Here is a 23,581-nt window from a genome sequence, read left to right on the forward strand (position 1 = left end):
CTGGTCCAAGGCCTGGGCACATACTTAGAGATGACAGCTTTCTCTGGCCTCAGTGTGAAAGATGCTCCTAGTCCTGTAGAAGCTTGACACCCCATGAGGGGAATACATGAGGGGGGGTTCCCTCTCAGAGCGGAAGGGGAGGGGGAACAAGGGGAAGAATTCTGCAAGGGAAGATGGGGCAGGGGAACAATTGGTATGTGAATAAATTAAATAATTAAAGTTAATTAATTTTTTTAAAAGACTGCTCAAAGATGCTCTGAGGCAATCTGAGCTGCCTAGACAAGGCACAGATCAGTGGAGTTATCTGGAAAGGACTCTATAACTGTTGAAGTGTATTATGCAGTGTTCTTCAGGTGTCTGGTTTCTGAGCTGTCAGTCCTCCTGGGGTGGGCTTTGGGTCATTTTGTTCCTCTGTGAGTAAAGCAAATAAAAGTCATTTTAAATAAAAGTAATTGAATTGAAGTAGTGATGGAGAAAATTGTAGTAATTAGAAGTTTAAGGAGAAAAGTAATTGAGGAACTTTACTGTAACTTTAATTTTTTTCAAAACATTTTTAATGATGGTTCTTAAATGCTTTAACCTCCCTTGAAGCCCACCACCCAGCAGAAGTAGTGGGGAAGAAAGGATACGGGGCAGGGGATGGGGTGGGAAGAGGACCTGCTTAGAAAGGTCCTTTGGAGCAATCCCCACCTGTGTTGTCTGGAAACTGGCAGCTCAGTTCACAGGTTAGCAGGCAGCAGCAGCTCTGTCCACTCACAAACAGTTCATGGATACACCAGCAGTCCAGTGCAGTAGAGTCTGGATAGCAACAGCAGTGAAGTGACCTCGAGTCAGCAGGAGGGACCTGGAGGGATGCCGGAAATTCTCAGCTGTGCCTCTCCCAGGAAAGGGAAGATCACTGAAGACTTGAGACTCCGAAGAGTTACACAGCTAGCTGTCTGAGCAGGCCAAGCTCTCTCTCCATCCCTCTGCGGAGTCCTACTTATACCCTCCAAACTGCTGGTGTATTCATGAACTGTTTGTGAGTGGACAGAGCTGCTGCTGCCTGCTAACCTGTGAACTGAACTGCCAGTTTCCAGACAACACAGGTGGGAATTGCTCCAAAGGACCTTATGTATCCTCCACATGCCTTGCCCCAGCGCATGCATCTAATCAGTTCATGGAAGCAGCAAGAAACTGCCGTACACTATGAAATGTAAGGTGGACCAATATAGGTGTGTCATTAGCAAAGAATCTTTCATCAGGTGTCTTTCATGTATACTTGCTTTAGCAGAACATCCTCTCTCCTGTGTCTGCTTCAGCAAGCATTCTTTCACGAGTCTGCCTTATCTTTTCACACCTCTGTCCACTTTAATGAAATGTTCCTTCATGTGTTTGCCTCAGCAAAACACCATCCAACTGACTTTCCAAGGAACCCTGTACTAACTGCATTTATGGGAAAAGCAGTGGAAGGGAAGCTTGTGATGGGGCAGCAAACTTTCAGAGGGGCAGCAGGAGGATTATGGTGATGTCTTCTCTCTAGACCACTGAAAGATGAGATAAGTGAACACGACAAATGTTGTGTTAAGCCCTTGGAAGAAGATAAGACCTGTCAGCACAAGAAGATACATGTTTTTGATTTTCATCTCATAGGAAACATTATTTCAAAATTATCCAGTTTTTTTTAGAGGTTAGGGTAAGAGCCGGTGTGTGACATAAGGATGTGGCCTTTGTGGCTGTTAAGTTGCTGTTGAGACTTAATGCCTGGTCGTTACTTTCTTTCTAGTTCTATTTAGCACCATTTTCTCCATTGTCTGCTCCAAATGGTGTAGGTAAGTATTTGGGCATTTCTTTTGGAAAACTGACTGAATGCCTCCTCAATAAGCATGAATTTGCCTACAATGTTTTTTTTTTTTTAAATAGACATGGCTCTGGTATTCTAGAATCATAGAACAGCAGGAACAAATGGATTCATGTCCTTCTGCAGAGTTTCACATGTAAATTTAGTAATTTCTCCGATATTCGATTCCTTCCTCAATTAGTGTGAATTATAGGTTAAAAAAATGAGACACTTTCAAACCTAAGATTCATCAAAATGCACACTTACTAGCATTCCTTGAGGTTTGCAATAAAATGGATTTGAGATTTAACTTAGACTTTGTTCTAGAGTAAATTGAATAGAACAGAAACAAAAATTAAATGCTGTAAAACCCTGACTATCAAATAAAATAAAAACCAGAATCATTCTATGGGCATTTAAAATGTATTGCACTGAGAATGGGACAGATTGATAAGTGAGTTGTTTAACTTGCAAGAGGCCCAGGCTTTATTTTAAGTTGGGGGTTTTGGGGAAACAGGAGGTGGCAGTGTGCGTGTGTACTTGAATGCTTGTGTGTGTGTGTGTGTGTGTGTGTGTGTGTGTGTGTGTGTGTGTGAAGGACAATAAAGACATAGTAAAGGGTTATGTTGACTGATGAGAAAACCTATTGATTTAAAAGCTGAGTATGGTGGTGTATGCCTGTAATCTCAGGGTGAGGAAGACGGCACAGGGGAGGGAGGCCACCTGCATACCAAGTTTGAGGCCAGCCTGGGCTGCATAAGACTCTGTCTCAACGAAACAACAAAAGTATTCCTGAAGAGCATTTGTGTATGGATAGTAGATAGAACTGAAAGGGCTCTCTGTATCATGGTGACTAGGGGATGGGTAATTGCTCATATGTGTGGTAAGACCCAGGGAGTTCATGTTCTAGTGAGTTGTTGTAATAAGCTGTGGGATGGAGCACTCCAGTTGTAAGTATGTTCCAAGGAAAATGGTTATTCTGGGGGTGAAATGAATAGTTATTACAGGACAGTGCCAAGTTGTGCATGATTTCTCTTTTCATCATCCTGAGCCAAACTGTTTATTCTGAGAATATAGAGCTTCTAGAAACATGGAAGTCCATGAAAAGCCGTATACCCTTACTCCCCAGAGTACTTTAGTATCCATCCAATTTGCTGCTTCACAACAGTTCATCATTGTGCTCTCTCCCCCAAGGACAAGTGTAGTCAATCCTTCTTGGGCTTGCTTGATGTGTAGAGCCTCAATACTCATTTTCAATATGACTCATTTGTCAAGCTTCATATAACAGAGTTTGAATAACTTCCTGGTTGCCACTTGTCAAAAGGTATTTTTTGTGTATATGTGCTAAATGACCCTTTTGATTTGTTTTGCCTTGTACCTGAAATACAACAAGACAAGGAGGCTCTTGACTCTTTAAATTCAAGCAGAAAACAGCTTCATTAAGGCTTATGACTTTGTGTTCTGGGGCGCAGGGAGACAGCTCAGAGTAAAACACTTGTTTAGCCACAGCATTGCCAAGGAGGACATTGAGGGCATGTTGTAGGTAGATGTCATTATGCAGGTGAGGACTGGCACAAGTTAGGTCAAGACCATGATTCGACAGGAAAACCAATAAGGCGGGGACAAAGCTTTTGTAAGGCTGGAGAGAAGGAGAAGGAATCAAGATGGAGACAGAGAAGGATGAGCCAGATCCAAGTGGTCTTGAATTGCCAAAGTAGTTAGGATGAATTTCTGTAAGCAAATTTATCTTATCTAGGTGGGCGGTTTATATCCTTATCAATCTGTTGTGAGTTTATTGTGTGAATGTATTGTAGATTGAGAATTTAACATGTAAATCTGATTGTTAAGTTGTAGTTTGTTGAGTCTTGATTTTAATGGGTTGTTAAAATCAAGTTTATAGCTCGATGCTATAGAGTTTATAGCATAACTATTAGGGGGCGGATTTTGGGAATATAAACAGACCAGCAGCAGAGAATTACAAGAGGGTAGCTGCCACTGGGACCAGGGGGTAGATACTAGAAATGTGAGCAGAGTTCATGGTAAGAGAACTGAGAGATAGGTGGTCCTTGTATGAAACAGGTGTGGTAGTGACCTGCCTGGGAACTAGATGGGTAGAGACATTGCTGCTCCGGGTATCGTGGAGCTGCTGAGATAAAATATAACTAGTTCCAATGGCCTGCTAGAGCTGGAACTCATGAGAGAGCGACCGACTGCCAGGGTACGTGAGGGCCCCGTTCTGCCCTTTTTTATTTTTTATTTTTTTAATTTTACTCTTACTTATTTTAGCATGGCACTAGTTGCATCATGTTTTGAAATTCATATTTGTGGAGATAATAGTGAGGTAGCCTTGACAGAAAAAAAAGTCAAGTTTGGAAACATAATAACTGATCAAAGTGATATTTATTTCAGTCTGGTTTCATATTTTATCATACGGTGCTTTTTAAAAGATTGAATTAAATTTGAATTTTCAATTCTTTGAGCTATTGTGAATATTTAGTTTTTTGCTAATTTGAGGTTCTACATCAATATATAACATTACAAATTATTCATTGATATGCATCTGATATGCATTATGTTGAAATATAATGGTATTACGTTAAAAATTTACTCTTGATATCTATGATTGAGTCAGTGACTCCATATATGGTTTAGAGCTGTTATTTTACAATAGATGTTAAAACAATAGGTTTTTTAAAATATTAATTATATTTATTTGTTCTCCACTTATATTGTTTTGTCTGTCTTAGTCACTTCTTAAGAACTTCACTGTGTGATTAAACAATTTATTAAGGGGTTGAGTGCTCCTCATTAAGTATAAAGATAAATCACACTTTTCATTTCTTTTTGGTATGAATTTCTAGAAATTAGAATGGAACTATACAAAAATATATTTTCTAACTAAATTGTTTTACTAAAATAAATTAAGATTTTTACAGCATTGGATAATTAATGCATATTATTATATAGGCAAAAATCATTTGATTAAAAAATGTGTGCAGTTCATTGCTGAATATGTAAACCTGAGAAGAGTGTGACAAAGTCTTCAGTCAGTGTTGTAAGTCTAGTGCAGCATCTTTTGATAGTAGGGTACAGAAAATGTTCACCAGATTCCAGTGCTGTGCCTCTAGCTATGAATTACTGCCTCAGGAAACCAGTAAGGTCCTCTGTTTCTTTTGTGTAAATACTAAGTAATATGGCTGCATAGGTAATACTGCTGAAAGTTGAATAGGGGAGAGATCTGGCAAGTCATGGCTCTGTGATAGTCCTACTACGAGCCATAGTTTTCTCCTCTGAAACCTCTGATCATGAATTTAGTTTCAGAGTTTGTATGTAAACAAGTTTTACTTCCAGTGTTTAAATGTGTTAATAAGGCTTTAGTGCTTTCTGTATTTGCTTTATTTATGTTTTTACTTCCTTAAGTCAGGATTTGGTAAAGTATATATGAATATGACATTTTTGTATATAGATATTGGTAGTTAAAAATTTGGTGTTCATGTATGTATATATGTATATGCACACACACATGTATGTAAATATGCATGTTTATAATGCTCGCTTTTCCTTTCAGGGAGCCTGACAGATGAGGGACACCAGTATTGTTATAAGCTAGTGGAAATGAATTCAAAAAGTGGTCCAGGCCTTATTGGCTTAGGTATTAGAGCTTTACAAGACAAGAAGTATGAAGATGCTATCAGTCATCTAACAGAAGGTAATGAATGTATACCATGTGGCATATTATGAGTGTATAGGTAATCAGTCTGTAGGGACTATTAGCCTCATGTAAGGAGATTAACTAGTATGTATACACACACACACACATGCACACACACACACACACACACACACACACACACACACACACACACACACACACACACACTCTGGAGCCTGCGTCTTAGATTTGAATTTCAACTTTTCAATGTAAGAGTGTGGAAAAGTTCTACTTTATGTGTCACAGTGACACCTTAGAAATAGAGAGGCTTAATTTAGTCATCCTAGGTGTGGTGTTTTGGATAAACTTACATTCAAGCTGAGATATGTCTGACAGAGTGAGGAGAGTTGATTTACTGTGTGTGTGGTAGAGACAGTGAGGTCAAGGAGTACATTTATGGATTGGTAGAGCTAAGAGGAAAACTTGCTCAGGGTAGGTCTATAATTAAGGCTTGAGGATGGATTTTGGGTATGGGACAGGACAGGAAGTAAGGTTGAGCATGGCCTTATAAGCATTATTCAAAAGCTTACACTGCATGCTGAGGAGAGTAGGAGCCCATGAAAGCACAGAAGTATTATACTCTGATTTGCAGCTTTAGACAGCTGGGGGAGTAGATCAGTCAGGAAGTGCTTGTAAGTATGCAGACATGAGTTTGATTCCTGGAACCCACAGTATTTGTGATTACCTCATCCTTCTAGGCTTGAAGGAAAGCCCTCTCTGCATAGCTGGGTGGTGTCATCTAGCAGAAGTCCAAGTCAAAGTGCACAGACCTAAGGAAGCTATTCTTTCTTGCAATCGAGGTATTCTTGATGGATTTTGTGTTTGCACATAATGGGGACTGATGCTGTTTGTTTTGGTCAACTTGAGAAAGATACTATTGTTACAATGGACTTTTTTTTTTTAATTTTAAACTTGAGGTTGATTTAAATTGCACTGAGGAAGAGAAATAAATGACAAATCTGTATGAATGTTTGGTAGTATATTTGTCTGTATGTCTGCTAGTATATTTATCTTTAAGGTGTGGGGTTAGGTATGGATGTTCAGCCTTTCCAACAAGAAATTTTTGGTATGGTTAGGAGTTTCATGAATTCTTAATGTGATAGATATAGATGAGGGATAATTCTTTGTTCTCAACCCAGTTAGTTGCCAAACTTCTGCATTCAAGAGTGGATTCTAATTCAGCCTCTCTCCTCTTCCACTGCCCTGAATTTGCTCACTGCAGAGGACTAGTACCACTGTTATTCTTAAGTGTCTTTAGTTTTATTGTATACCGTGGGAAGATAGAGGTCTTAAATTCAGGTGTTTAGTTTTAAATTCAGGTCTTTCTAGAAGAATGTGAGAGTTTATTTGTGTTTGAATTATTCATTTCTCTCTATATGTTATAATTATATATGTATTTATAATAGGAATTTTGCTCACTGTATGTACAGTGTATTATGGGTTTTTTTTTAAGAAAATCTTATATTTTTAAGATTGACTCTATGTTATATATATGGGAAAGTCTGCATGTATGTCTATGCATCATTTCATGCATTGCTTGTGGAGGGCAGAAGGAGGGTCACAGGATCCCCTGGAAAAGGAACTATAGATGATTGTGATCTGCCCTGTGGGTGCTGGAAATCAGACCTAGGCCTTTTGGAAGAGCTGCCAGTGCTCTTAACTACAGAGCAGTCATGCCATTCTTTATTAAAAGTTTTCTTTTTAGTCTGCCTGCCTTCCTTCCTTCTTTCCTTCTGTTCTTTCTTTCTTTCTTTTGTTCGTCCCTTTCTGCCGTCCTTTTTTTTTTTTTCTTTTTTTTTTTTTTGTAAGGATACATGTACACATGCCATAACATAAGTGTAGAAGGCAGAGGATAACTTGTAGAACTCTGTCTCCCTTATCTCATGGTCCAGGGCACTGTAGTCAGATTGTCAGGCTGGGCAAGCACCATTGTCTTTTAGCCTGTCTCACTGGCCCCATGCCATTTTTAAAAACCAAGCAAACTGAATCTCTGGAGCTTGCGTTCTATGTTCTTAATCTTGTCAGCTCTGAAGACCATAGATAACCTCGGTGCGTCAGGTGGCAGTCTTCATCAGAAGAATCTTTGTCTTCGTCTGAAAGCAGAGGCTTTGCTTAAACTCTCAGACTGTGCATCGTTGGAGGAGGCAGTGCATATCCTTGATCAGGTATATAGTCTGTAGTCTGAACCTTCCCTCTCGGGTTCTGCTTCCAGGTACTGGGTGCCAGCCTTCTTTCCCGTTACATGCTTACCACCATACATTCTGAGTTACCTTCACAAATTTAGTGTCTGTCTATACTCTCAGAAATCTTTGACACTCTTAGACCTCCTTGTTATCTGTGTGCCTACGGTTAGTACTTCAGTAGTTCTCGTGATAGCTTTGTTTCAGTGCCTGTTCTCCCATCTCGTTTCTGTCCTTTTGAAGTAGCACTACTTGCTTATTAACAGTTTAGGACTTTTTCCTTAGAAAATGTTTTACAGATTATTGAACAATTAATAACTAAATAGCTTCTTGTTTAAAAATGTAATGTTTGCCTCATCCACAGATGTTGGTTTGTTTTTAAAAGAGGGAACCGATTTCTTCAGGCTTTTGAAATTCCTTAGTGAGAACATAGTGGGCAGATGATGATAGTGAGAACTTTGGAAGATATTTATTGCAATTTTTTAAAAATCATTGCTTTGTGTATTTCAAAGGATTTTGCATTCTATGTCATTTCTTTAAAGTGACATCAGCCATTGGCCTCCTTCAAGAACTCTTTAAGTATTGGGATGTGGTGGTTCATGCCTGTTAGCCCAACACAGATCTCATGCAGAATGATGGTCATGAGTTTAAGGCCGACCTGTGGTGCATTATGAGTTCCACGCCAGTCAGAATCACATTGAGACCCTGTCTCAGAAAACCTAGCATCTCTACTTGTCTTTCCTCAGTGTGTACCTTGTGTAGATGCTTCATGAATACCTTCCTAATGCATAGAGAAAAGTTTTTAAAGGAATTTATATTTGCATATCTGAAAAAGAAAACTTGTTGAGTGCAAAGCATCATGTCATGCTAGAAAGCACAGAAACTATAAAGAACCACACTAAGGAGACATGGGAACTGGCTGGAGACATCATAGCTGTCCACCAATGGCAACAATGCATGTACTGTTTAATGTTTAAATATGTTTAAGTTCCAGTGCAACAGTACCACAAAGAAAAAAAATCAGAACAGCTTGTTGAAAACACATTACTGAGTATAAGGGACACACTGTAAAGTGTGAGAGCATTAGTCATGCCACACTATGAACTGCTCAAGATAGCCAAACAGATAAGGGAACTTTCTCTTGGTTTAAGTACTATGTGATAAGGAAAAGTGCTATAATAGACTAGAAAGCTCCATTGTATAATCTTAAGTGAATAAAGAGGTGTAGGTGTTGAGGATCTGTGGCTTCCACAGGTAGAAAAGGTAGTCTGACCCAACCATGACAAATAGCATATATCAGCAGAACATCAGACCCAGGTCAGGTCAAGCATCTACCCTGCATGTTGACACAGGACCAGAGAGAATGTCAGGCAGCTCAAGGACATTTACTTCATAAGAACGTAACATTGTAACACTATGCAAATGGTCTGTCACAGTTAGACTGTAAAGAAAGCAGGAAAACAGAAGGGGACCCTGTTCTTTAAAAGTTACTTTAAAACTTAAAGGAATTACCATCTAACTGAGATATATGTAAATTTGGCTAAAATATTTCTCTTAAATTCTTTGAGTCAGCTCGGAAATCTGATGCTAAGAGAGCCATACAGTTGGCTTGGCTTTGGATCTGAGAATGGTAGTAAGGTTGCCATTTACAAATAACTTTATCTTAGATGTGTATGCTGAAATAGCACAGACAAGAAGTTATAGTAACTGACATTTGTTTAATTCATCTGAGGGGTATTAGCAAAATGGTGGATATATACACGGGAAAACAGCATCTGAGTTTATGATTCTGTAGCTGGGTAGCAGTCATGCAAAGCTGCTCTATTTGAAACGTCCCCATTTGAATGCTGGGAACTGGATAGTGAGGGGACTACCCTCTGACTCCATCCTCCCGACCTTGCTCTTCTGTGCTTCCTAAGTAGAGCAGACACCCCCAAGCTGTCTGGAGAGCCTTGTAACAACTATCCATTGTTTCTCATCTAGCTTTCTGACACAGATAATACCCCGGGACTGCTGGTTCTCCAAGGCCTGGCCTGTCTGAATACAGGTGCTATAGACAAAGCTACAAAGGTTGGTCCTTTTCTTTCAAGTGGAGTACTATTTGAGGTCTAAAAGAGGGTTTGGGGATTTAGTTCAGTGGTATAGTATTTGTCTACAAAGTTTAAGGCCCTAAATTTGGTACCAAGATCCAAAAATAGAGTAAAATTAAATATAAAATAAAAAAACTGAACAAGATAGCCAACTAAGAAATTAAACTCAAAAGCTATTTTAAAATATTTTATTGTATTTCATGTGTTTGGGTATCTTTCCTGTATGTATGTTATGCCATGTTTGTGACCTCAGAGGTCAGGAAAGAGCATGGATTCCTGATGGTTAACAGCCAGCATGTGGGTGCTTGGAATTGAACCTGGGATTCTGGAAGAACAACCAGCACTCTAACTCATGAGCCATGTCTCCAGCCCCATTGGTTTTTAATGGTTTTTAATGGAATTGACAAGTGTCTCCTCCACAGATCATGGAAGACCTTGTAGCCTCTTACCCTGATCTGTCTGAAGCTCACGCTCTTGAAGCTTATGTTCATTTTACTAAGAAGGACTATGTGCAAGCAGAAACGAGGTAAGACTTTGTAGGTTGCCTGTGCTCCAGTAATATCCTATGATATTTTGGGAATAATCACAATAACTCAAAATGGGCTTAATGAAGGTCTAATTGTAGATTTCTGTGGCACGTGTGTGTGTGTGTGTGTGTGTGTGTGTGTGTGTGTGTGTGTGTGCGCGCACGTGCACGCAACCCATATGCATAAAATAAATAAGGAAATTCCCAAATCAAAAGCATGTCACAACTTCAGAATTTAGACTATAATAAGCAAAAAATTATGTTATTGAAAAAGAGCTTTTAAGAAGCACAGGGCCAAATCTTACTTTGGCTAAGTAAGCATTACGATGAACTAGTTAGATTAGAAATTCATTACAGAAAAATGTATAGTTCCTATGCTAGAAGTGAAATTAAACGCACACACACACACACATACGCACTCTTACACATTCAATACTCCTTTTCACTTCCCTTTGGTGATTTAGTTTCCAGAGAGCACTGGAGAAAGATGCTGAAGTTGCTGAATATCATTACCAGCTTGGGTTGACATACTGGCTCATGGGTGAAGAAACAAGAAAAGACAGAACAAAGGCTCTTAACCACTTTCTGAAGGTAAACCAGCACTACTGCTAAATGTTCTGTTTAGAGTGGAGATTTGTTAAACAATCAAATGGTGTCAGATTAGTTATTTAAAATGACTAGCTACTGAAGTATCTTTTCAAATTTCCTGTCTAATAGAAGAGGTTTTGTGAGAGTATTCTGTCGGTTTTTGTAGGTAAAAATTTACATGATGAAAATATAAAAGTTCTGTTTCAGAAATCTGTGTTATAGAAGTCTAGCCATGGTGACTGTGGAGGAAATGCTCTTTTAGCTGATGACTCTGTAGTTTGTGGTCCATACCTCTAGATTTTTAGCTTACTGTTTTTATAGGCTTTTAACATCTATGTCTTAAATTCTGATCTTCTCAGGAAAGCGTAGTAATTTGACAATGGCTTTAATTTTATATTTGTTTTTACCAAAGAACTGTTAGTTTATCATGTCTAATTTTTGCAGGCAGTGTGGACCAGCTTTTGCTTCTGTTTTAAATTTCATACTAAAGGATTGTTTGTCGTAATTCTGTACTTTTAATAAAGCAGTTTCTTTCCTTTAACCAGTGTGCTGTATCAGTGCATATATACTATGTGAACTTTTAATGCTGCATTGTCGATGTTCCTTTCCAAGGCCGCAAGACTGGATGCACACATGGGTAAAGTTTTCTGCTACCTAGGCCATTATTACCGAGATGTGGCTGGCGATAGAAATAGAGCCCGAGGCTGTTACAGGAAAGCATTTGAATTAGATGACAGCGATGCTGAGTCTGGAGCTGCTGCAGTTGACCTGAGCGTAGAGCTTGAAGACACGGTCTGTCTCATGACCACTTTTGTCTCTTAGTCTTTTACCCTAGCATATAAATGGGAATGGTTTTTATAATATATTTACTTAAAAGTTATCATTGTTTTTTCATTTTGTTCATAGGTAAAAAGAAATATCTTTGTATTTGTTTATAAACTACATTTTCTTTTCAGTGGTAGATAGATACTGAATTACTTGTCTGTTTTCTGTATGTGCTCTTACATGGCTATACACTTGGATGCGTGGCTTTCATGGGTATATGTGCTTAAGTGTATGGGCCTGAGGTCATTGTCAGGTGTCTTTTCCTGATACTTTTACTCTTACTTTTTGAGAGAGGACTGTACACTGAACATGAAGCTCACTGGTTCAGCCAGGATGCCTACTAGTGAGCTTCAGGGCTCTGTCTGGTCCCCATCCCTGTTCTACAGTGCTGGGGTACAGGAACCCTCCCCATTTCAGCTTTCACATAAGATCCTTAGATCTGGCCTCAGTCCTTTCTAACTTCCTGACTTCTCATTTATTATTAAAATTAGTTTTACGTATTTCATTGTAAATTAAAAGAACTAGAAATGGGCACTGAAAGTTTGTCTGTTTCTTATGTATTATTGCTCTGTATTTTTATATTTGGTGTCCCTGACATTGATATTTTCTCATTAGGAAACTGCATTAGCGATCTTGACAGCAGTAACCCAAAAGGCAAGCTCAGGAGCAGCGAAGTGGGCGTGGCTGAGACGAGGCCTATACTATTTGAAAGCTGGTCACCATTCTCAAGCAGTGGCTGAGTAAGGTGTCTTACTATGTTTACATTTAAACAGTGTAGTGCCTGCTTAAATTTCCTTGCTAATCACAGGACCTTTATAAGTGGCCTCTTACCAAGATGCATGTTGAGGGAAAGGTAACAAAATTTACTAGATTAATTGGGTGCTTATTGCCTGCAAGGCAGTAGAATTTGAAGTGGTTAAGGCCTGTACTGTGGAGTTAGCCAGTTAACTCTCTGTTGGCATCATAATGCGGTTAGGTCTCTCAGGAGACATTTCAGGAATAAAAGCTGAGATCTCTGCTCTTATATTGATAACTGTTGGCTTAGGGAAGGGAAACCTTTGCAACTTGAAGGGTGAGGTTCATATGTGATTGATTTTAAACATTCGCTTTGAACTGTATTTCAGGTGTTCCGTAGGAGGCCTGTCAGGCTGATAGACTGACAGTCAAACCGAGATTCCCACTTATCCTGGCAGGTTAGGAAACTGGAACTCTGTCAGATAACAAAGAAAAAGGCATCATGGTCAGCATTTTCCCAAAAGAGCATTTTGTTCTTATTTTTTAAAAATTGCTTCACAAAGTTTTCTTACTATTAAAAACATTCAAATTGTAAAAGTAGGAGGGAAGATTGTTTTAAGTTCCATGTTTGCAAATCAGAGGACGTATGGATGATTTGATTGTATTGCTTAATTTATACATTCCTTTTAGATGTGGATGTAGTTCTTTAACTTTTGTTTCTTAAATGTTTAAGTTTACAGGCAGCATTAAGGGCGGACCCCAAGGACTGCAATTGTTGGGAGTCATTAGGAGAGGCATACTTAAGCAGGGGTAGCTACACAACGGCCTTGAAGTCCTTCACAAGAGCCAGTGAGCTCAGCCCTGACTCCACATACAGTGTGTTTAAAGTGGCAGCCATTCAGCAAATCCTAGGCAGGTATTCGGAAGCCATTGCACAGTATCAGCTGATCATTAAAAAGGAGGAAGATTATGTGCCTGCCTTAAAAGGTAATTTCTTTTCAAAACTTCCTTTTTGAAAATTTAATAATACTGAACTATAGAACCTCTAAGTAAATTTTCTACCTACATATATTAAATAACTTGAGAATAATAATAAATAATATAGCAAGTATCTGACAAAAATTTCTTATTAAGAATTTCTTGGTTTGATTTGTTTATAAAAGATCAAGTTTTGTTTCCTCAGCAGTTCATAAATGGTAATACATAGAGATTTAACTCTTAGACAAACAGAACAAAAGCTATTGGACCCCAAATATATCTTCCAAATAAACTTCTCTGATGCTATGTGTCCTAGTTGGGGTTTCTACTGCTGTGAAGAGATACTATGACTACGGTAACTCTTATAAAGGACAACACTGGGGCGGGCTTACAATTCAGAGATTTAGTTCACTGTCATCATGGCAGAAGCATGGGCAATGCAGACCATGGTGCTGCAGAAGTAACTGAGAGCTCTGGATCTGGATCTGAGTGTGGCAGAGAGACGTAGTGATACTGGGCTTGGCTTGAACATCTGAAACTTCAAAGCCAGCCCCCATGGCACACTACCCACAACAAGGCCACACCTACTTCAACAAGGCTACACTTCCTAATGGTGCCACTGCCTGTGAACCTTTGGGGGCCATTTTCATTCAAACCACTACGCCATGTTTTGTTATTTCTATGTTCCCAGAATATCTTAATCCTTTTTATGTTATAGTAGCTGTTACCCCTTCATAAACTGAAGCCTGCTATGTGAGCAGGTCTTTTTCAGCTCCTGGGTTGTTTTGCAGCTGGAATCACTTTTCTTCTTTTTCCTCTTTCCCTCTTTCCATTTATAAAAGTTTCCTCAAGAGAAAGAACTTATGTTTATGAAATATTTCCTGGCACTTGAGGAATTTATTATTCTATTTAATTTTTACTGTATTGTTACACAGATTTTAATATAAAAGGTCAAATACTGCTTTTAAGCAGGCGTCTGTAGTTAAGGCAACTCTGTACAGATAACTTCCTCTGAGTTCAGTGCTTTTTTTATTGCAAGAGAACCTTGACATTTGAGATCATTTCTAAATGTATCAAGATTACATTTAGAGATAATTTTATAAAATAATACTGTTGTTTTATGGGAAATGTTCTTAAAAGAATGACGATTTATCTAATGTTGATTCTAAGTGTTTGTTTTGTATATCTTAATGGTACACATCGTCATCTCACTGCAGGTTTGGGTGAGTGCCACCTGATGCTGGGGAAGGCGGCCTTAGTGGATTTTCTGGACGGGAAAGCTGTGGACTATGTGGAGCAAGCTCTGGGATATTTCACCCGGTTAGTACCATCTTTGTTTAGCACTCTTACTTGCTTGGTAGTATAATAAAGCTAAATTTAGGATACAGTTTTATGCCTATGCTGCTAGATATGGCAATTATTCAGACTGTCAAGCATAAAGAATAATAACAGACTAGCCAACTAATTCTATAGTATACAAACTGAATTAACTTTACGTGTGGAGAAAGACTTTGTTGTGGTCTTTGTAGTGGCTGTCATGCTGCAGAGAGGAGGGACGCAGCAACTACTAGTAGAACACCCTCTTAGAGGCTAAGGGAAGGGAGTGATAGTGTCCCTTGACCCTGACATGGTGGCTCTCGGCTACAACTGACAGCGGAGTGGAACTTCTCATATGTAGTGTGCTTTCACTCCTCAGCAGGGTCTGTTTCAGCCTATAGATGGGCTGAAGGTAAAACAAGCTTTCCCATTAATCCTGGAGAGAAGCTGTAAGACAAAAGTGGTGAATCTAGTAAGAAAGAATCCGGGAAATTTAGATGTAAAATGTTATAGAAATGTAATGTATTATTTTGTGATAGATGACTTTAAATAGTCCACATACTAGGTAGGGGTCATGGAGATGGCTGTCAGGTAAGAGTAGGTAAGAGCAGTTGCTGGGCGAGTATGAGGACCTGTGTTTAAATCCCCAGCACTCATGCTGGGTGTCTGCACATGTGCCTCTAACTCTGCTGTTTTGGAAGGCCCAGCCCAAGAAGCACAGAGTCTTACTGGGTGCCATCCCAGTTCCAGAAAATGTGACAGAGAGGGATAGAGCAGGATGTCTGACGGCCTCTGTAGTCAGGTGAACACGCGTGCGTGCGTGCGTGTGTGTGTGCGTGCGCGTGTGTGTGTGCGTGTGTGTGTGCGTGCGCGTGTGTGTGTGCGTGTGTGCGTGCATGCGTGTGTGTGCGTGCATGCGTGTGTGTGCGTGCGTGCGTGTGTGCGTGTGTGTGTGCGTGTGTGCGTGCGTGTGTGTGCGTGTGTGCGTGCGTGTGTGCGTGCGTGCGTGTGCGTGTGTGCGTGCGTGCATGTGTGTGTGCGTGCGTGTGCGCGTACGTGTGTGTGTGTGTGTGCGTGTGCGTGTGTGCGTGTGTGCCTGTGTGTGCGCACGCGCATTTAAGAGCACACACACACACACACACACACACACACACACACACACACACACACACACACACAGAGGCAACAAGTCTACAGATTATCCTGGTACAGTGCTACATGCCTTTAATCCAAGCCACTTGGGGAACAAAGGCAAGAGGAGAGCGACTTCAAAGAAAGTCTCAGTAAGATCTCAAGAGCAACTGTACCACTGAGCTGCTTGTTTTTGTTTTGTTTTTTTTTTTGTTTTGTTTTTTTTTTAAATTAAAGCTGAAAAGACATGCGTTTGGGCTGCAGAGAAGTTCTTGGTCCTGCGGAGGCTTGATGTCCCAGTGCAGGATGCTTGGGGATGAGGCAGGACTAGGTGGGTGGGGAGCACCCTCTTAGAGGCTGAGGGAAGGGAGGGATAGGATGGAGGTTTGCGGAGGGGAAACCGGGAAGGGGGACAACATTTGAAATGTAAATGTAAATAAAGAACAATAACTGTAACAATAATCATAATCATACTCATAAAAAGAATCTGTGTTGGTCTGTTGTTTACAAAGAATAAGAATGTTAAAATTTTAACACTTGTAAATGGAAAGAAGATGACATTTGCCTGCCTCTGTACTTTCTGAGAGCATTTGCAAATAAGCATCAAAACAAGAAGAAAATATTGAAGAGACAATTTGTGCCAATACCTTTGTCAACATCATGGGAGTACTGGGTTGTCTATCCAATTCCGTATTCCTTGCCGCCTTTATGGTTTTTCCAACTATTTGTGAAGAATGTTAGAAACTTCAGAGTCTTATGCATCAGCAAATAGTAGTGCATTAACTAATGTAAAGTAGAAGATAAAATTTCTAGTGCTCATGATGACTTACTTGCAAGCGCAGCTGATGAAGTGTAAGAAAATTTATATTCCTGAAAATTAGAGGTGGTTACCAAATTGGATAGCTCTTGATTCTTTAGCTGTTACAATGATCTGAAGGTTTGCAGAAGGTGTTACATGAACAGAGACTGGAATGTTGATTTGAAGACAATTACTTTATAAAGATTTTCTCATTGCTGTTGTTGCATTAACTCAAGAAGTAGAGACACTACTATATGGATAAGATTTGTATGATTGAATTGATATTGAATTGATATCGCAATGTTTTCATAAGTATGAATTATAATCCCTGATACTTTTGACGTTTATTAGAGAGATTTTTTTTTCAATGGATTTTCTATTTCTCAAAGGATTTAAGTCATGTGTAGTCTAGTCTGACTTGAGTGGTGACATTATAGAAGCATACCATGCACTGTTAGAACAGTATTTTATGAAGCTTTACTTTTATAGTGCATCCCAAAGTTTTGGGGTTTTCTGGTACATGTTATTGGATTTAATTATAAATACTTGTTGTAAGTGTAGCTTTTTATGGGTTGAAATTAATAGCTTTACAGTTACATGTCAAGTTTCTATTACTTTGAAGTACATTGGCTAGGAATATAAAGTCTACATTTGATTATAATGCCTTAGCATTTAGCAGCACTCTCATGTATTTATTTGTTTATGTATTTATTATTAAATCATTATGCTACTCATTTCTGTTCATTGTTTTGTTTGAGTTTCCATGCTGAATATCTGTTATTTATAAGTGCATTTGTAAAATGAATCTGTAAACAGGTCATCATGTATGTCAGATGAAATTCTATGTCTTTTCAACATACTCTGTTGTATTATTAGTAGGTTGTTCGTAAATTGTGCATTAAATACATGTTCTCTTTTTAAAAAAGTGACCAGTGAGTCATGCTCAGAGCCTGACATTGCCCTCAGTCAGGACTGCATATAGTTCTTTTGTTTTAAGGATACAGAGTCCTGAGTGACAGACTTTTGAACACAATTTTGAAAGCCTTTGTTTGTCTGACAGGGCCCTACAGCATCGAGCTGATGTGTCTTGTCTTTGGAAGCTCATGGGGGATGCATGCACTTGTCTGCACCCCGTTTCACCAGCTAAAGTGAATGTTCGTGTCTCAGGAGCCCTTCTCGGCCAGCAAGAAGGACAAGAAGTCTTACGGAAAGATGAGCTCCTGCATCTTGGAGGAAGGTGACTTATGGAGATCACCAGTCATTCACATCAGAGTTGAATTTGAACATTCGATTTTGAAAACACCCATACCATTCATTTCTATTTTTCTGCAGGTGTTATGGTCGTGCATTAAAATTGATGTCTACATCTAATACATGGTGTGATCTTGGAATTAATTATTACCGTCAAGCACAGCATCTAGCAGAAACAGGCAGCAGCATGAATGATCTTACTGAGTTACTGGAGAAATCTTTGCATGTATGGAAAGTTTTTTATGAACTACAAAAACAAGTGATTTTATGAAAGATGTTATTAATGCTTTGTTTTAACATTAAACTATATTTATATAACTGCTGATATTCAAGAAATAAATTAATGTCACTTCTTTTTAGTGTCTGAAAAAGGCAGTGAGGCTGGACAGTAATAATCACTTATACTGGAACGCTCTTGGTGTGGTTACATGTTACCATGGTGAGAATTGAGTAAACTTTTCTTATTTTACAAGATGTTTGTTTTCAGGCAACAAAGTTCAGTTACTTTAAGTTCTATATGTTTCAGGAGTTGGAAATTATGCCCTTGCTCAGCACTGTTTCATCAAATCAATCCAGGCAGAACAAATTGTAAGTGCTCTGTGTGTCTGCAAATAGAATTGCAAAATTCGGTGTATTAATTTGCTTTTAAAATCAATTCATTTCGTGTGTGCAGATGTGCTTATAGACATTAGAGGATTACTGTGGGAGTTGGTTCTCACCTTTCATTGTGTTGAGGAAGGGTCTTTCTTATTTTAAAAATATTATATTTATTTATTGAGTATATGTGTGCATGTGTGCTTTTAAAAATATTATATTTATTTATTGAGTGTATGTGTGCATGTGTGCTTCTGCATGATTGTGTAAATGTGGTTGTCAGGATGATGTTGTTTAATTTATTCTTTGCTAGTTCAATACACATACATAATGTGTTTTGAGAATATCCAGCTCCCTATGCTCCTCCTCTCCTCCCTCATCCAATGATTCTCCCTTCCTACTTTTATGTCTCCTCCTCCTCCTCCTCTTCCTCCTCCTCCTCTTTCTTTAAATGGACTACTGAGTTTAATTGGATTGCTTGTGTGAGCATGGATATGGGTTACTTGTGGACGATGGACACATTAACAGTAGCTACATCACTGTAGAAAAAGGCCTCCTGGTCTCTATTCTCTTTCAGCTCCTTAGCTGGGGGTGGAGCTCCATGAGCTCCTCCACCCTGCACAGTAGAATGCTGATGTGTTCAGTCTTACAGATCTCGGCAGGTGAGTTTGTGAGTGCAGGGGCCAATGTGGTTCTGTTAAGAAGACTGAGCATCCCTCCCATCCTCCAGGCCTTTCATTCTTTCTGCTGTCCACTGATGTTTCCTGCACCTTGGAGGATGTGCTGTAGATGCTCTGTTTAGGGCTGAACACTGAATGGTTACTAAATAGTCACTAAATAGTCACTTTTTAAAAAATCACTTTCACTAGTTATGAGCCTCTGTTAACTGCTGCCCACTGTAAAAAGAAGCTTCTCTGAATGAGACTTGTTTGTTTTTAAATGTCTTTTAGAACGCTGCTGCATGGACCAACTTAGGAGTGTTATACCTTGCGACTGAAAACATTGAGGTATAATTATCAGTTGTGAAGAAATCCTATAGGTATAGGTATTATCTGTCCAGTATGTCAAATATTCTAGTTAATCAGTGGCATTTGTATTTTATGTCGATATAATGAATGTGTAAGATTTATTTCTCCTTCCATGAAACTCATGAAACTTCTCATTTTATATTAATGTAAAGCTTTACCCACTCTGAGACAGCATCTTTCTATGTAGTCCACAGTAGCTTTGAACTCACTGTGTAGCAGCCGTCCTCTTACTTCAGCCTCATTAGGTAGTTTTTATAGATGTAAACAATTCTCTTATGAATTCATCTGGTAACAGCACAAACAGAAGTTGTTTGTATCCCATGGTTAGGCTGGGTGACTGAAGAGAGACAATTAGAATTTTTTTTACTATCTTAAATTTGACCATTGATGTAATTTACATTTTAGCCTTAGCAAATGTTATTTTCTTTACATGTCCCTTGGAATTCCTCCCAGTTGAGCCGATGGAGCAGAGTACCTGGAATCATGTTATAGGCCATATGTGGGAAATCTTCACAAGTCCAGGGATAGTGCTACATCTGACTGCTTCTTCCTGTAGTTAGTGTGCTAAATCCAGTCCTTTGACAGAAAAAAAAATCCATAATATTCTTTTGAGTGATTCTGACTAATCATTAGTGCATTGTAAGATTGTAAATTGAAATAAATTCTTAAATTAGATTTTGACATTATTGAAGCTGTAGCTCAGTGAAAGAAAACACCCTAGGTGTGGGCAAGGCCTTAGGTCAAGTCTTGTGTCCACAGGGCACAATCGTTCATAAGCTTTCTTCTTCTTAAAAACAGTCTTTCTTGACACCACACGGAGTATCCTAGAACAGTAGAAAGCAGTATGGAGTGTGTTGTTGTTGATTTTAAAGCAAGGGACAGGGAACATATGAACTCACTGTCCACGAGAGGTGTATTTAATGTTTCTTGACTGCCTATTGTAGAATTGTGTTGTTAATCTCTTTCTCCAGGAGCTTCTCTTCAACTTCATTGGTTGTGTGTGTTCTTCCCTCAATAAGGGGGACTAGACTACACTTAGCACATGGTGTTTAAAGCTCTGCAGACTAGGTGATAGAGACGTAGACATGGAGATTAAGACCCAGATAAAGATAGAGTCCTATAGTATCATGTTGCAGGAGACCAGAGCTCTTCACCTGTAGAGGAATGTATTGTCCATAGCATTATTCTAAGACTGTGTAGCTAAAATATTGAATTCTAATTGCGCCTTAACAATGAAATTTTATATTTATGTATATTCATGACAGGTTTAACTTTTCTTATTTTGTGTTTTTTAAGCCATTGATGTTTATGTAATTGCTTGATGTAATAGTTTTTGCTTTTTTTGCCTAGCAAGCCCATGAAGCGTTCCAAATGGCTCAGTCCCTTGATCCATCTTATTTATTGTGCTGGATTGGACAGGTAAGATATACAACAATTATTAGCAAACTTATCAATATAAAATAACCTCCTATTAGTGCTAATATTGATAACATTACATCTAACATTTGAAAACTCATTGCATGCCAATCATTGTGCTAATGCCTTTGTATACAATATTTTAGTTTATCTGTTGTCAATTCTTTGAGGTGTGGCTATTGTTGTACTCTTTAAAGATGTAGACATTTAAACTCAGATGTTGTAAGTATTGTGACCTAGCTGGCAGTTATTAAACTTTGAATCTCATGAATGCGATTATTAGTTTGCCTAAGAAAGAAACCTAGAACTATTAATAAGCTTGCATTTACAAAGATGATGCACATTTACAAAGATAATTATGGTTATTATTTTCTAATTTTCTGTAAAATCTTCATATTGTGATGTGCACTTATGAGAGTATTTTCTCTTTGACCAAGTTTAGATTTTTGCCAGATAGGATCAGGTTAATTGTTACTAATCTTGGTCTGTCACTGATTATTTTACTTTGGTCATATCACTTAAAAATAGTATTGGGGGTGACTGGATGGCTCGTCTGAATTACAATGAATTGATAAATGGTTCAGCAACAACAGCACCACGTATATCAGAAACCATTAGTTAAAGACTAGGTATGTCTCGTACTGTGCTTTGTACCATAGTTGAATTCAAGTTGTATGATGTAAGCGGAGATAGCAGGCCAATCTGCAGTGTCCTGTCCTCGTTAGGCGCAGTGGCCCTGGAAGCAGCACTTTTGTGCTGTCCTCTGTGCCAGTCACTGCACAGGCAACACTGGGATTTGCACTTCTGCCAGATGTCAATCTTATGATGAGACTGTTCCAGGGTATGTTGTGTTACTCTAGATTTATAAATATCAGCACAGCTGCCTATATATTACATGTTTAAGTTTTTGAAAGTATTTTGTTCTCTAAAATAATTATTTCAGGATATTACTCACAGGCTTAGTTAAAAATGGTAGCATGGAAGTGAAACGTTGCTTTTCCCTTGTAAACCTCTGGTTCATTTATTGTCATCATTTTTATTTCTTTTAAATTAATTAAAACCTTTTAAAATTTCTTTTAATAGGCTCTTATTGCAGAGAGAATTGGAAGTTATGAAACAATGGATCTCTTTAGGCATACCACAGAGCTCAGTATGCATGTAAGAATATAAATGTTCTTCTTGGACGAATATTATCCTTGTTCACAAAATGAATAGAGACTGGGAATAGTGATCCTCAGGAGGTGGAGGCAGGAGGATCAGAGTTCTAGGTCATTTTCAGCTACAGAGCAAGTATGAAGTCAGCCTGAGCTACATTAAATCCTGTCTCAAAAAACTAAAACCAGAAACAAAAAGTAAAGGAAACAAAATAAATGGTAGCATAATGGTATAAAGTAGTATAAAATGTTCATGATAGCTGTTGTTTCTAGTCTGTTTTAATGTAGATAAACTGTCCTCACTTTAAATTTTTGTTTTTATCTTAAGTGTTCAAGCTGATGAAAAAATGACAGTGAGATTACATTTTTTATTGATTTATTTTTCTGTTTATGGGTGTTTTGCCTGTATGTATGTCTGTGCACCAAGTCTGTACCTGGTGTCCATGAAGACCAGAGGAGGGATTGGGGTCCTGGGGCTGATGTTACAGACGGTTGTGAGCTACATGTGAGTGCTGGGAATTGAATCTGGGTCTTGTGGAAGAGCAGTCAGTGCTCTTAACCACTGAGCTGTTTCTCTAGTCTCCACATTGAGATTTATTACATGTAATAAAAGTAATGTTGAAAAGTAATTGAGATTATAAGGAAGGATGATGGCCATGATGGCTTTAATTTATAACTAGATTCTGAAAATACATTGAGTTAGTTTTATCTAACTGTAGACATGGTCGTAGAAGGGAAAAACCAGCCCATTTGGCAAGCCTCTGTTTTTTTTTTTTTTTTTTTTTTCCTTTTATTTGATTCTCCTCAGGATTAGAGAAGCAATTTTTTTAATTGCATTTTTTTATCTATATCTTAAATGTTATCCCATTTTTTGTTTTCCCCTCCACAAACCCACTATCCTCCTCCCCCTGCTTGTATGAAGGTACACCCTCACCCACCCACCCACTCCCTCCCACCTCCCCACCCTCACATTACCCTACACTGGGACATCGAGCCTTGACAGGACCAAGGGCTTCTCCTCTTACTGATGCCTGACAAGGCCATCCTCTGCTACACATGCTGATGGAGCCATAGGTCCATTCCTGTGTTCTCTTGGGATGGTGGTTTTCTCCCTGGGAGCTCTGGGGGTCTGGTTTGTTGATGTGTTCTTATGGGATTGCAAACCCCTTCAGCTCCTTCAGTCCTTTCTTTAACTCCTCCATTAGGGACCTCTTCTCAGTTCAGTGGTTGGCTGCAAGCATCCGCCTTTATAAGGCTCTGTCAGAGCCTCTCAGCAGACTGCTATATCAGGCTCCTGTCAGCATGCACTTCTTGGCATCCACAATAGTGACTAAGTTTGGTGTCTGTACATGGGATGCATCCCTATGTGGGGCAGTCTCTGGATGGCCTTTCAGTCTCTGCTCCACACTTTGTATTTTCTCCTGTGAGTATTTTGTTC

At 38.9% G+C, this 23,581-nt stretch overlaps 1 protein-coding gene across 13 annotated transcripts in view; it reads left to right on the plus strand.

Annotated features, from left to right (window-relative positions):
- Nucleotides 1-23,581, plus strand: part of Skic3 (SKI3 subunit of superkiller complex) — a 162,935-nt gene that overhangs the window by 40,000 nt on the left and 99,354 nt on the right. For 10 of the 13 annotated variants that reach the window (XM_063281455.1, XM_063281449.1, XM_063281457.1 and 7 more), the window contains 17 exons: nt 5,392-5,528; nt 6,230-6,331; nt 7,557-7,696; nt 9,695-9,781; nt 10,224-10,327; nt 10,792-10,918; nt 11,528-11,707; nt 12,356-12,480; nt 13,209-13,462; nt 14,671-14,773; nt 17,761-17,937; nt 18,033-18,177; nt 18,312-18,390; nt 18,478-18,539; nt 19,496-19,552; nt 20,924-20,992; nt 22,073-22,147. In XM_063281455.1, the coding sequence (XP_063137525.1) occupies nt 5,392-5,528; nt 6,230-6,331; nt 7,557-7,696; nt 9,695-9,781; nt 10,224-10,327; nt 10,792-10,918; nt 11,528-11,707; nt 12,356-12,480; nt 13,209-13,462; nt 14,671-14,773; nt 17,761-17,937; nt 18,033-18,177; nt 18,312-18,390; nt 18,478-18,539; nt 19,496-19,552; nt 20,924-20,992; nt 22,073-22,147 (2,023 nt within the window). Of the gene's footprint in view, nt 1-5,387; nt 5,529-6,229; nt 6,332-7,556; nt 7,697-9,694; nt 9,782-10,223; nt 10,328-10,791; nt 10,919-11,527; nt 11,708-12,355; nt 12,481-13,208; nt 13,463-14,670; nt 14,774-17,760; nt 17,938-18,032; nt 18,178-18,311; nt 18,391-18,477; nt 18,540-19,495; nt 19,553-20,923; nt 20,993-22,072; nt 22,148-23,581 lie in introns of all 13 variants that reach the window. The other 3 variants (NM_001427072.1, NM_001427073.1, XM_063281456.1) reach the window with 2 other exon arrangements.

This window comes from Rattus norvegicus, chromosome 2 (assembly GCF_036323735.1).
Source record: "Rattus norvegicus strain BN/NHsdMcwi chromosome 2, GRCr8, whole genome shotgun sequence".
Taxonomy (NCBI): Eukaryota; Metazoa; Chordata; class Mammalia; order Rodentia; family Muridae; genus Rattus; species Rattus norvegicus.